This window comes from Amphiura filiformis, chromosome 19 (genome assembly GCF_039555335.1).
Source record: "Amphiura filiformis chromosome 19, Afil_fr2py, whole genome shotgun sequence".
Lineage (NCBI taxonomy): Eukaryota > Metazoa > Echinodermata > Ophiuroidea > Amphilepidida > Amphiuridae > Amphiura > Amphiura filiformis.
This window is the reverse complement of record NC_092646.1, coordinates 20,836,348-20,850,068: the sequence shown is the minus strand read 5'-3', so window position 1 is coordinate 20,850,068 and position 13,721 is coordinate 20,836,348. Positions and strand designations below refer to the sequence as shown.

At 36.9% G+C, this 13,721-nt stretch overlaps 1 protein-coding gene and 1 long non-coding RNA gene across 2 annotated transcripts; both read right to left on the bottom strand.

The window, feature by feature from the left end:
- Positions 1-1,056: 1,056 nt before the first annotated feature.
- LOC140141033 (uncharacterized) lies at positions 1,057-5,145 on the bottom strand. The gene is made up of 2 exons (XR_011857341.1): positions 1,731-5,145; positions 1,057-1,453 (listed from the first exon to the last, which is right to left on the bottom strand). It is a non-coding gene; the product is annotated as an uncharacterized lncRNA (long non-coding RNA).
- Positions 5,146-9,075: 3,930 nt separating this feature from the next.
- LOC140141596 (TLC domain-containing protein 4-B-like) lies at positions 9,076-13,475 on the bottom strand. Its single transcript, XM_072163508.1, has 5 exons — positions 13,441-13,475; positions 12,904-12,962; positions 11,935-12,029; positions 10,718-10,791; positions 9,076-9,902 (listed from the first exon to the last, which is right to left on the bottom strand). Exons 1-5 carry the CDS (start codon positions 13,473-13,475, stop codon positions 9,578-9,580), a joined length of 588 nt encoding a protein of 195 aa, XP_072019609.1. The 3' UTR covers positions 9,076-9,577.
- Between the last annotated feature and the right edge of the window lie 246 nt (positions 13,476-13,721).

The window sequence follows — 13,721 nt, the reverse complement described above, 5'->3', positions numbered from 1 at the left end:
GAATGGTCACATCTTACACCAGTATCGAAATTAAATACAGATCAGAAAATAATGTCTTGATTTCAAGTTCCATTATAATACAATCACTTTTTAACCAAAAGTGAGATTCAAATAACTTTCAGAGAAATCTGTGCTTCGATATTATACCTGCAAATTTTGATAGTGTTCTTTTATCTTTCCATACACAACTCAATTGTAGAGTTTCATTTATTGAATCCAAAGTAAAACTAAGTTGGCAAAATTCTCTAAGATGAAAATTACACAATCTGCCCTGCAAGTCCATGAGAGTTATTAATGTGAAGACCCCCCGTCCCAGAACTGCATGTTGGGCATCATAGAAACCTGCCAGATCACTTCAACTCAAGATCATGTAAATATGCTGAACATTATAATTTATTCACAATACTGAAATAAACTTGGATTGATTGATTGATTGAGCTCATATTTATTGGTAGTGCTACAAGTTTAAAAATATAGGGCGAGACATAGTCAAGCCTTTTAAAATGGATAGCAAGACCAATAAATATTGGGCATAATGCATCCAATTTTATCATTATTATGTTATGGATCCAATATTTTCACACACTTGGATTCACCAAAACATAATGGCTGACATGTATGTATTCATGAGTTTTTGAATTGTATGTTAAACTGTATTTAAGTGTTACTTGTAATAAATAATTTATGTGTAATATATAGTTATATACTACAAATTCAGCTTACACTGCTTGTTGATTCACAAAATGTTGTTTTTATAGGGACAATGCCTTTATTACATGTCTTGCATACGGGTGTCAGTAATTGGTTTCCATTGTAATAGCGCATTTGCAAACAGGGATGGGCTTAATACTTCTGCCGACTATCGACAGTGTGGGCGCCAATGGCAACTGCTAGTGCTTGATTATTCAAATCCAAAATGGTTCCACCTCTTAAACTAACTTTGGACTTCATGTGAGAAAACCCTAGTGCACACAAGTCCATGTAACTTACACCACACAGATAAGCATGGTGCCTCATTGACATCACTAACTACACTGGGTCAAAAAAGACTACAAATATTTTTAACACAAAAAACTTGTGCACAACTTTTATTTGGGTACAATGTACAGTATATAATTCTTCAATTGACACGAAAAGCAAATTGGTCACATGGGGGTATCATAACAAATACAGCACCTACTACAGTGTATTGCCACATATCACTCTTGTCATAGAATACACTCCCAAGCTACACATAATTATATGGTTTTTGATCATTATCATTTACCTACAGAAATAGGTTTGCACTATCCATAAATTCACACACATATTATATACATACCAGTATCATAAGAATGGTGGGCTTACATTTTGTTGTTGGTCTACTTCTCCGGCAGAGTGCAACATTATCGTAAGTGCAGTAGAATGCAATAGCTGCCATTTGCAACATTTCAATAAATGTACTTATTTAACCCTAACACTGGACCCTGCTTTTTGGGATCGGAAGTCAAAGAAGATCCGAAAAGTCAAGGAGAAGAAGAATTTTTTGACTTGGCACCCCCAGGATTCGAACCTTTGACCCCCCACATGCCAACCACACGATCATGGACCGGTAGCTACACGGGTTATTGCTGCCCGGCCAGCAATTCCGTGCGCATATAACACTTAGGGTGATTGCGTCATCGCAGACCCTGGGATTCATGCATGCGCAGAATTTTTCATCGCAAGATTTTTGGGTGTTAGGGTTAAACCAATAACACTATTAAAACACCCAACTACATGTAAAGGTGATATCTTGGGGTTAGCTTAGTGGCCATCAGGAAAGGGTACAGAACATCCACACTTTATAATGAGCATGATGAAGGGATTGTGCTGCAAACAATATGATTGTGTTTTACAAAAGGCAGCTATTACATTCTACTGCACTTACGATAGTGTTGCACTCTGTCGACGATTTGTCTTTTGGACAAATTTATACAGGTACTACAGTAATTTGCTTCATTAAATAACATTTTTCATAAATTATTCTTCTTTCCATTAAAGGGCTATCATTAAAATGGGCTATAATTCCTGTTAAAAATCCATACATCTACTATGGAAGACACAACCTTTCTCTTTCTCACAGGGAGTGTGTATTTCAAATGGGGTTACCTGAAAGGATAACTCCATTTGAAATCTACACCCTCTGTGTGGGAGCTTAAGACCATGTCTTCCACAGGGGGTGTATGGATTATAACTGGTATAGCCAACTGGCTAGAAACCAATCGCTCGGTGCTCAGCAATGGAGTGTAAATTCGGCTTCATTCTGAATTTCACATCAGTAGTTAAAAATTCAAAATTGATGTTTTACACATGGGATAAAAGTAAAGTTTGTTCGGCTTATATAAGGCGGATAACACTGTGTATTGATATAGAATGGCGTGCACGCTGTTGGGCGCAATGCTTACGCTACGGTGTGCGTTGCGTAATGCTTGACTAGTGCACGCTTATGTAAATTTATGCGCGCGTGAGTTGGGACTTTATTGACGCGCTCAGTAACAAAAGCCGAATAATTTCCAACTTATATAAACCGAACAAACTTTAGCTGTTGACAATAAAAAATATGCTCTTTTGATGAAACATTATCATCCAATTCCGGAAAATCCAGATTCCGGATCCAGAAAAAAACCTGGATATTGGTAAAAAAAAAACCCGGAAAATTAGGCCTATAGAAGACCTGTACATCCTCTATCATGCAATCCATGAGTGATGGCGCTTTATAATGCTGGTGTATCAAATACATGGTTTTTTTTATCTAGTATTAAAGACCTGTACATCCTCTACAATATTGTACATGTACATTGTATTATATATGTAATCATACATTGAGCATCCAATTTTTAATACATACATTGTAGATCTGCACCATCCAGTTGAAATCCATACACCCCTATTATGGAAGACATCTTCCACACAGAAAGTGTGAATTTCAAATGGAGTTATCTAAATGGGTTGGGTGACTCCATTTGAAATGTACACAACAGTGTGGGAGATTAAGGTCATGTCTTCCATACTGGGGTGTATGGTTTTCAACTGAAATGGCCCAAATTGAAAGGGTGGATTAAAAATATATTTGGCTAAAATGATAATTTGTATTGACACAATATATTCACATATTCATAAGTTAACAATAGTTTTAATGCCACCTTTTTATCTCAACAACTAAATATCAAATCATTCTAACTTCAAGGCCTCTGTATATTTAAATAAAATAAGTATAATCTATCTTCAATTTCACAAAAATGGGTATGGAAATACATGTAAAAATATCATTTCAAAAGCACTATATTTATCCCGAGGTTGGCAACTATATTATGCACCAGCGAACATAGCAATATGGCATCAGCCATTTCATGTCAATTTTCATCTAATAAGCAAGGCTCTTCAATCTGGGACAAGGCTCAAAGAATAAAGGGCGGTGGGGGTGAATCACCTCCCCTCCCCATAAAATAGCCCTGTAAAATGGGCGACACTCACTGGACAGGGTGATTTTTCTAAAGAAACTTGGTCCAGGCAGGTAAATAATACTCGAGATCTTTTCAACTGTGTGGGCAACCTAGATGAAAAGAATTTAACTTGTTATTTACCTCCCTGACTTGGTCAAATAACCCACATAAAAATATAAATTCTTTAAGTCCAAATTTTGATTCTGCAGAAATATCAAACAATACATAAACAAAATGTGCAAAATCTGTCTAAAATGATCTTGATATATATCAAAACTTCCTTGTACAGGAAAATGGGAAAATTGGCTTTTCCAGTTAAAATCCATACACCCTATGGAAGATGTGACCTTAATCTCCCACACAGGGAGTGTGATTTTCAAATGGGGTTACCTGAATGGGTGACTATATTTGAAATCTACACTCCCTGTGTGGAAGATTAAGGTCATGTTTTCCATTGGGGGGTGTATGGATTTTAACTGGAATAACCCAATAAAGAGTTCACAAGTTCAAAACTTTTTATTACAAATCAATAAGTTTCCTAATGACATAAAAATATTATTCAACCAAATGATAGCATATTTTGTTACACACACCTGGTCCAATAGTTGACAATTTCACATATCGGCGTGTTCGGTCACAATGGCTAATTAAGTTAGGCCATTTTGACATTGTAAAACCAAATAGGCTACCAATAAGTTTTGTATATTGTTTAAAATGTTGTCAATAACTTTGAACTTGTGAACCCTTTATAAGACACATCGTTGCTGGGCAGGAAAATCCTCCAATGTAAATTTCCACTGAACACTACTTATTTCCACTGAACACTACTCATTTGGCAAAACAGAGTACAACATTTCAAATTTGAAGACATTTTTATTTTGCATGGCAATTCAAACTGAGTGAACTAATAAAAAATAACAGTAACACAGTTTTTGTGTCTGCTGCAAAATGACAATACCTTCAAATTTGACATTTTGTACTGTTCCCTGGTGTGCCAAATGAGTAACAGTGAAAATGTACATTCACAGTTTTTCCAACCCAGTGACGACATGCACAATCTGATCCAACTAAGTAAAACGGAGGCAAGTATTGAAAATTGAGTTATTATAAATATCAACTTGCACAGTAATCAAGTGTACTACTGCTGAATGCTGACATCATAAACTAATAAATATATACAGACTGATCACCAACAGGTAAAATCCATATGCGTTGTACAAAAAAGAGTACTGTGTGTCTTCGTGTAAGACCACAAAAATATGTGCTATATGCATAGAAGTTTTGTTTAGCGCACTTCATGGATTGATTGGCCCTCAGGTTTAACAGGTAATGCTAGGACTTTAACTGTTAGTGAATAGTCTATATTAGTTTATGGCTGACACATGTGTATTTTATCTATTTCTTGCTCCATATTTTTGCCTGTAAATTAATTTCACAATTACCATCTTTGGTCTGGTTGGATCAGATAAATTTATCACATAAATTCCGAGATTATTTTCCCATTCAATATGTTTCCGGTTTTTATACATAATTAACAAAACAATGTGTAAGTGCTAACTAAAATATTAAAATATAAAATTTGTGAACAGTAAAATTATACAAGAAACATTGACACAACAACCGAGTACAAATGTAGATCATACATAAGTTACATATTACACAAGCAATCAACACAAGAAAGATATCAAATAGTTTTCTATTTCAAATATATCTTGCAGCCCAGTCACAAGTCCTATGGATGCATTCTCTTTAAGGAACAGCTCCAATGACTAATAAGTATTTTCTCAGGGGGACAGTCTGGCCCTTCTTCCACCCCTGTTTACACCCCCTGTTCTGATGCGATGAAGGTGCTTTGAATTATCACACTTATAGTTTCAGTTATTCTATTCATGTGTACATCCATATCAAAATGATGCACTTTTCGGCTGCTACATGTGTCTCTTTTTACATAATAGCTAGGAATAAAATACCAGACTCACCTCAAGTGAAGGTCACTTCAAATCAACCCCAAGTCACATGGTTTAGGCCCAGGGGGGCCACTCATATATAAAAGTTGTAAGCATGTGTGTGAATGCACTTCAGAAAAGCACCCTTAACAAGGACAACCATTGTGTCTTCAAAATGACCCTTAACAAGGATAATGGTTTGTTAACCATACCCTTAACAAGGACACAAGTTACAAGTGGATTAAATCCAACCCTTAGCAAGGATGCATGATCAATTTTGAAGAAAAAAGTAAAAGACATCAACTTTCAGGTTTCTTATTTCCTTTATTATTATACTCTAATTGGATACTTCCTAACTGGATTTGGTAGGCTTAGGCCTACTCAGTTATCATTATTCAACATAATTATCGCCTGCATTATTAGGGCAGTATATTTTATTATGAAGATTGTAGGGGTAGGAATGTGATTAGATTTAACTACCCTTTTAGCATGGACACATGGTGTCAAAAATGACACCCTTATTTGCTATAATCAATGATTTTGAGACCCTTAACACGGGCCCGTGTTGCAGTAGAAAAAACCACCCATATTCCGCGTTTTTGTTCACACGCATGCTTACAACTTTTTATATGAGTGGCCCCCCTGGGGGTTTAGGAATACATCTAGAACATTCCTTAAGTGTATCGTTTTGATATGGGATGTACACATTTATGGATGAAGAGGGTGTATTCACACTACATGAGCTGCTGATCAAAATTAATTTTCAACCAATCAAACTTGGTTCACTTAATGGCATCACATGATTTCTTGTGCTGATAGTTAGAGAATAAAGGTATTGGTTTTAGCCACTGGAGTGCATCTATCGTCTCATATAACACGGGTGACATCATTATTTTAAGTAAAACAACGAGGCGAAGCCGAGTTGTTTTACGCCAAAAATAATGATGTCGCCCGTGTTATATGAGACGATAGATGCACGACAGCGGCTAAACACAATACCTTTATTCTCATTCTTAAACACTTCAATTCAAATAGAAATATCATAAGTATTACAAATTTTAATCAAATTAAATCCTACATTTGGGAAGGAACTACCTAGGGCTTAAAATCGATCAGTCCCATTGTTGCTATGCGTCTCCGATTGGTTCAAACAGCGAGTACGTGTATCGCGTTGATGCATAGCGCTGACCCGTGTGATATCGTGTCATATCACACGGGTAAGAACCAATAAGATTGCAGGAACGTTCTCAAGAGTTTAAGAATCTACCGTAAACGTTCGCCTAATGGCGCTATGGGCTCCCATGACATAACTGGAATTTTAGACACAAATTAAAAGTGCCCACCCATAAAAATCCCACAAGTAAATACGGGCACATACCCTTAATTCTTGTTGGGATTTTTAGAGGAGGGAGCTCTCTATTTGTACATGAAATTTACCCCAAGGTAAAGGAGCCCAGGTGCGCCATTCGCGAACGTTTACGGTAGTTCATAGCCCCTTTTGGAAATTCATATCAACTCATCTCACATACAGCGTTTTTCTATTGGAGTAAAAAGCCAGCTTTTATCCAGTTTTGGGATGAAAATTTACCAGTAGAAAATGCTGTCTTCCGGTATTTGGACGCGAATGCCGGCTAAATTTTCTCCGCTATTTCGCCGGCATTTATCCTTCTAAAACTAGGATTTTTTCGGCTTTTAGGCTTTCGTCAATAGAAAGCCTCCTTATTCCTGTTCCCCACAGAGGAGTACTAAAGCTTTGAAAGGTTTAATCGCGATGTGGGGGATGACAACCGGCAAATATGCAAATGACATCAGTGGCATCGGGTATTTACCCGATATTTATCGCAGTAGAAAATCACAGTGAGCAGGAATATTCCGGTTTAATATCTAACCGGAATGATTCTTTATTATACTGTATGTTAATAGAAAAAAGCTGAATGATTGCAAGTTCAGAACGAGAACCGCTCCCATACGAAACTGTGATGCCCGAGAAAAAAGGGTCTACTGACTTCGGATAATACAATGACCTATGGAGTCTTTACTGCATGGCTACGATGCTACGATGCTGATATTTGCTTCATGAACATTCATCTCAGATTGGAGATGAAAGGGGTTGAGTGTTAAGATATGGTCATAATCCAAGTCAAAAGACACCTATTTTTTCAGGGCAGAATGGTCCGACACTGGGGATGTGTTGTGATTTATAGAATGGCATAGCTGGTGTAAATTGTTGATCAAAAAGGGAATGCAAAGCAGTCTAATGTGCTGTATATACTTTACTTAATTGCAACTGTAACCAAAAACCTATAAAACATGCATCAAAAAGGGAATGCAATGCAGTCTAATGAGCTGCATGCTTTACTTAATTGCAACTGTAACCAATTAAAAAAAAACTTATAAAACATGCATAAACTTACACTGGAATAAAAACAATATTGTCTGACAAATTCTTTTACAATCATAAAGCACTGGTTTTTTGCACACAACATGTAAATATGCATAATGGTCACTCTCAAAAACAATATCAGCGAGAAACAGCGACATACATAAACAATTTCACAACTTAACATTTTTGCTCCTTAATATTTTGCTCCTATGATTTCAAACATAATACTTCAAAAACACTGTGAAAATGTGACACAGCAGTACATGCATTTTTAACAGGACCCAAGCCTTGCCATTTGAGGTGAGCGATCGCTCTCGCTGGCTACCATATTTGGATTGCACGCTACCATATTTGCACAGATTGTGATATGCACTTTTGTTATTGGTTGTCCTCAGTGTTTTAGCCTGTTGGATTGTTGGAAAGGGAAAATGTAAAAATTGGTTACTTTTACATCTTTGTAAATTTTGTGTTATTTTGTAAGTGAAGAGATCAAAGTGATGGTAATGAATGAGGTTTATAACTTTGCATCGATAGTATGTCGGGCATTGTGAAAAAGTCTAAACATTTTGCTTTGGACCTCGGAATATCCCTCAGTCTCAGGGCTAACGCCCCTCGGGATATTCCTCGGTTCCAAAGGCAAAATGTTTAGATTTTTCACAATGCCCTCCAAATAACCGATGTGCAGTTATTAACTTCTAAATAATCCTAGACTGATAATTCATATATGTGACACGATCAAGGGAAATGAGTCGGATGTCGCTAATATTGATTTTGAGATATTGGCAAAGAAAGTGTTAAATTTCTTTTGTTTTATTTTTGTTTTCAACGGTTGATAAATTGATGTAACTTTGTAAAGAAAAGTTGTATCAACATAGGGTTTTCAGTTTCTGAAAGCTCTAAATGTCCTCTATAGAGAAATATGTCAAACTCATTTTCGACCAGGGTCGACATGCGACTCGTTCCCCTTGTCATGTCACATATATTCACCCATTTTGTGTCACATATATTCACCCATTTTGTGACAACTAGTGCATCAGCCAAAATTAAGAAAAGTGCACTAAGGGTATAATTCACTCCCAGATTCATTTACTTTTGGTCTTAAAATTGCAACAGAAACCCATGACACATATATCTAAAAGACCATGGCAATTTTTTCACAGTAAAAAATGTGCATTCGCAGATCAAAGTGTAAGTTACAGTCAACAGCAAACCCACACTTGTTTCAAAATTTCACACATTCCAAGAAAATTATGCGAAGTAAGTAACTTTTTATGAAGTTTAGTAGAAACACATCAACTGGCTGGTGATGTTTAGCATTAAACCCATGGGCACTACCCGCCAAATTATCGGGCTCTAAGAACTATTTTGATTGGTCACAAAGAGGTCCATATCATGCATTGAGCCAATCAGAGATATGGTAAGAAAAGTCAGTTGAGCTGAAGGGGATTAAGCTTATAAGTATTAAGAGATCCAAAAAGCTTTATTTTGATTGGTTACTTGGATGATTATACCATGTAATTGACCAATTATAGGCACTGTAAGAAAGGCAGTATTGCCCATGGGGTTAAACATCACTCACGATCAAATACACTTGCTAAAATATATCCAATTTTGCAAAATTTATATAAATACTGGCAATAATATACCATACCTCACATATATATTCGGGTCAGTGCAGTTTGTGACCCACCCGAAATAAGTCGGGTGGGTAGAGTCGATATGTCAGGACGTGGGATCACAAATTGCACCAACCCCACATAACCACCGATTTTCCAATGGGTTCCTCATTCTCCTTTCACCCGATTTCTCACTGTATCGCCATTTTCCTCTTTGACCGGTTTGTGCAATTGTATCGTCTTTATAGCCCCTCTGAGAATTTTCCTGAACCACCATACGTTGAGTACATCTAACACGACGCTGCCCCCGACCCACACAAGAAGATACAACCAGTTTAACTGAAGCGTGGATCTGTTGGCCAGTACATAGTATACTTCGCGGTAGTATGGAGGTATGACAGCTATTCGCGTCACGAAGAAAACGATGGTTAGTAGGACGCCATTTATAACATAGCCTAATGTTGATTTCTTGCCTAGTACGTCTAAGAAATACCTGTAGAAAGATGCAAAGAATTCGAAAAATGTAATTGTGCGAATTCAGAAGAATACAAAAAGTACATCATATCGTTGCGATTTAAGCATACTGATGAACACCAGATTTCTATAAACCGTCCCTACCGTATCTCCTTGAATAGTCGTCCCCTTCAATTAAACGACCCCACCACTTTTTTCAACCAAGATGTTTCAAAAATGCTGATATTATCTTGTGTATTAAGCTTACCAAGGTGCACACATTGTCGCTAATGGCATCGGTAATTGGCGAAATTCTAGTTGTAAACCTGGAAGTGAACTGGATGTCATCGTTCCTAAGCTCATAGTTTCAGCATCAGTTTAAAGCTTTCCTAATGATTTGAACGGGAGTTATCGTTCTAAAAATGACCTCTAATAAATGCCCCCTTTTGGAAAATGCAACACCCTTGGGGGCGGCTATTCAAGAAAATGCGGTATGCGGAAAAAAGTGACAGACTTTGCAACAGGATTCTTGTTGCATAGAGACTGCACAGTTGTGTCCAAATTGACCTTGTTTTGACCAAGTTTGTTGTTTTTCGAGTTTCAGCCCGTGATTTGTCACACCAGTGCAGTACACATGGGCGCCGCTAGAGAGTCGTGTAGGTTATCCAGTCATCCCTACAAAGCATAACACAAGTACATGAGCAGTGTAGACGACTGATGGAGTTTGCTGATTGACCACCATACTTTTGACTGGTACCCATTTTTTTCTTCACAATAGACCAATGGCAGTACATTTTCAAAAATGGAGGCATATGACATTGGGAATCATCTCGACTTCTTAGTTTAGACTCTTACCTTTGATTTACAAATGGTGTAGAAAATTCAGCAAGTAACCTGAATACAGCAAAATATGTCAATGGACCAAAGGTCTGAAAGGAAACAGAAATTGGAGAAACAAATACTTCAGACACCTGTTTTTATACCACAGTCTCAAAATCAATATATGAAGACTAAGAGCTTGTTTCCAAACCATGTTAAGTCCACAACCACATGTTTCTCATTTTCTTGTGTGATACAATCACAATTACTTTGACAAGTTTGACATTAGCAACAATGAGTTGTACCATCAACAAGCCATTATTTACCACAACAATGCTGCTTAACAATATGCAGACTATTGTTCTCATTTGGGAACCAAAGGCCTCATACAGTATTGTTACTGTGCATCCATCCACTCTTTTGTAATGGTGTATCCAACTGAAAAATTACTATACCTATAGCATCACAATATCACACAGGTAAATCAGAAACATGTATTTGTGGACTTAACATGGTTTGGAACCAATCTCTTCATATGTTGTATCTTATTGCCATTAAAGAGGCATGGTCCGATTTTTCATGTTCTGTTTGCTATCTTAAATTGAGGCCTACCATTAAAACAATGTTTTCAAATTTTGACCTGCATTGCTCTAGCAGTATTTTGATATAAGCATCAAAAAACATGTATAACAATGGCCCATATGATAAAGTTAACATTTTATTACTTCAGTGGTCCAGGTACATGCTGGTGATCAGCAATCGCGTAAAAGTGGCGAGTTCTACTCCCCTTTTACACGCCGACGACCAACAGGTCACAGTCTTGTTGTCATGACCGTTCATCATATTTTTGTGAAACATCTTTCGGGCGGTAAATTGTACTGGGGTAATGAGAAAAATATGAGCTTTTTTTTATACCAAAATCTCAGTTTTTATGAAGAAAAATGGGGATGAGAGACTGCAGATCAGGTTACACTCCTTCAACATTGTGCAAGTTACTTACTATATTGAACCAGTAAGGTATTATCAAAGACCGAATTAAAAAGACTAGTTTGCGTCTGACGTCAGAGCAAAGGCGCGATGTGATTGGTTACCGACCTGCGAAGTACGGCACTTTCGGTGTAGTTGACATGACGTCATACGCAAACTTGTCTTTTTAATTCGGTCCGAAATTATAGTGCAGTGCAGAAATGATGATTTAGGCAGGCTAGCTAAGGAAGAGGAGATCCATTGCAGATGATGAGAAATATACTTACAATATTGAACCAGTATGGTACAGCTGTGCAGAAATGATGAGCTAGGAACGGCCGTGCGTCCTTGAATTTAAATTTATGTAACATCACAATGGAATCTGCAAAAAACAAGAAAAGTACATTGCATTGTTTCAATATCTCACAACTCTATCACTTTTTGTGTTTACCATGAATTACATAAATCTAAAACTTAATTAGAGTGCCTATGATTTTCAAGGACTTTCAGAGAATATTGAAAATTTCCAGGAATTTTTATGATGTTTTAAAATACCAGGACTTTCAAAGTGCATCGGCCAGAGCTTAGTCTTAAGGTTGCAACTGTTTCAAAACTAATTGCAGTACAAACAGTATAATATGAGCAGTCATCGATCCAGACAAAATCATTATTCGATCATCTTGTGCATGCAATGTTAGGATAGTACAACCTATAATGATCATGGCACCCTGCATCATGAACTTGGACGCTTAACAAAGTCATTTTGGTGGGCGCTTATTTTTTACATTGTTTAGGCCTACAATATATAAAAAAGGCTCAAAATATTCATCCATCATCAGTGTGTTGTATGTTACAGACCATGATTAAGATTTGCATGAGCAGTTAATAATAAACTAATATCACAGTTTGCTTGTTGTAAAGTAACTGGGTGGGCGCTTATAGGGCATGGGCGGTTAATGGTACAAATTACAGTAATAGTAAATACACATCTTGTCCTGGGGATTAATACAAAGTAGAATTAAACCAAATTCATAGATACCATTTAGTGTTGTCAGAATTTCCTGAAAAATAAGAAAAAATCCTGAAAATGCACTTTTCCAGAAAATTTCCAGAAAAGTGGCATCTCTGCAAAGTGTACAAAATTGATTGACATCGGGTGACAGGGTCAAAGCACCAAGACAGAATCAAATACTGGTCCATAAAATGACCAGAATATACCTTAGCCAGAAAAGGGTTTACTGAAAAGCCCAGCTTACCTGCAACTATGTATCCCAGAGTGATAGCAAGTGGGAGCTGAGAAATGAAAGATCTACCCCTAGAAGAAGAAATGGAAAAGAAACATAATAATTCATGAGAAAGATGTTAAAGAGGAGAAATTACACCGAAAAGTACCATGCACATTGATTTTGGAAATCGGACATACTATGGATATCACCGCATTTGGGTATAAAAGTTGTGAACTACCAATACCGGATTATTATAAACAATTGAGGCATATAGAAGTGTGTCATGCAAAGATTTATATACCATCCAAAATGAGCAAGTTATCAATTAGCTGGTAATATCAGGGGGGTTGGGACCCATCAATATACCAATTTCTGACCCATTCATAAACCAAATTCCCAATTTTAGGCCAAATTTAACGTAAGTTGTCATTCCAAATTTTTTTTAAATTTGACACACAAATTTGGTGACAATGAAGCGAAATTGGGCTATTTTTAAAAAGAAAATTTTTGAAAAAAAGACCCACCCATATACCAAACTTTGTCTAGAAAATGGGGTCCTTAATATACCAAAAGGCCGAAAATGCTACCCAATTTATCGCCATATGCCACCCAGAGGTGTCACTTTCACTATCGATTGCAACTTGGCCATTGTTCCAATTGAGAATTGTCAATGCATCAGACAAGTTGTAATACTAGTGTTATTGCCATGATGTCAAAGTACTCTAATCACACAGGGCTTATAACCGTTGGAAGGGCTAGTGGACCCTTCTTTCTATAGTCCGTCAACTCAGAAGTGATTGTTGAAATGTGCTGATACTTAGGTCATGCTTAGGTGAAGCGCACATTAA

Excerpts from the sequence above, each read along its gene's own strand:
- LOC140141596 (XM_072163508.1), bottom strand. The coding sequence starts at position 13,475 with ATGGCGATAAATTGGGTAGCATTTTCGGCCTTTTG. Across the intron at positions 12,030-12,903 it reads TCTGGGATACATAGTTGCAG|ATTCCATTGTGATGTTACAT; the intron begins GTAAGCTGGGCT and ends TGTTTTTTGCAG. Across the intron at positions 10,792-11,934 it reads TACCATACTGGTTCAATATT|ACCTTTGGTCCATTGACATA; the intron begins GTAAGTATATTT and ends GTTTCCTTTCAG.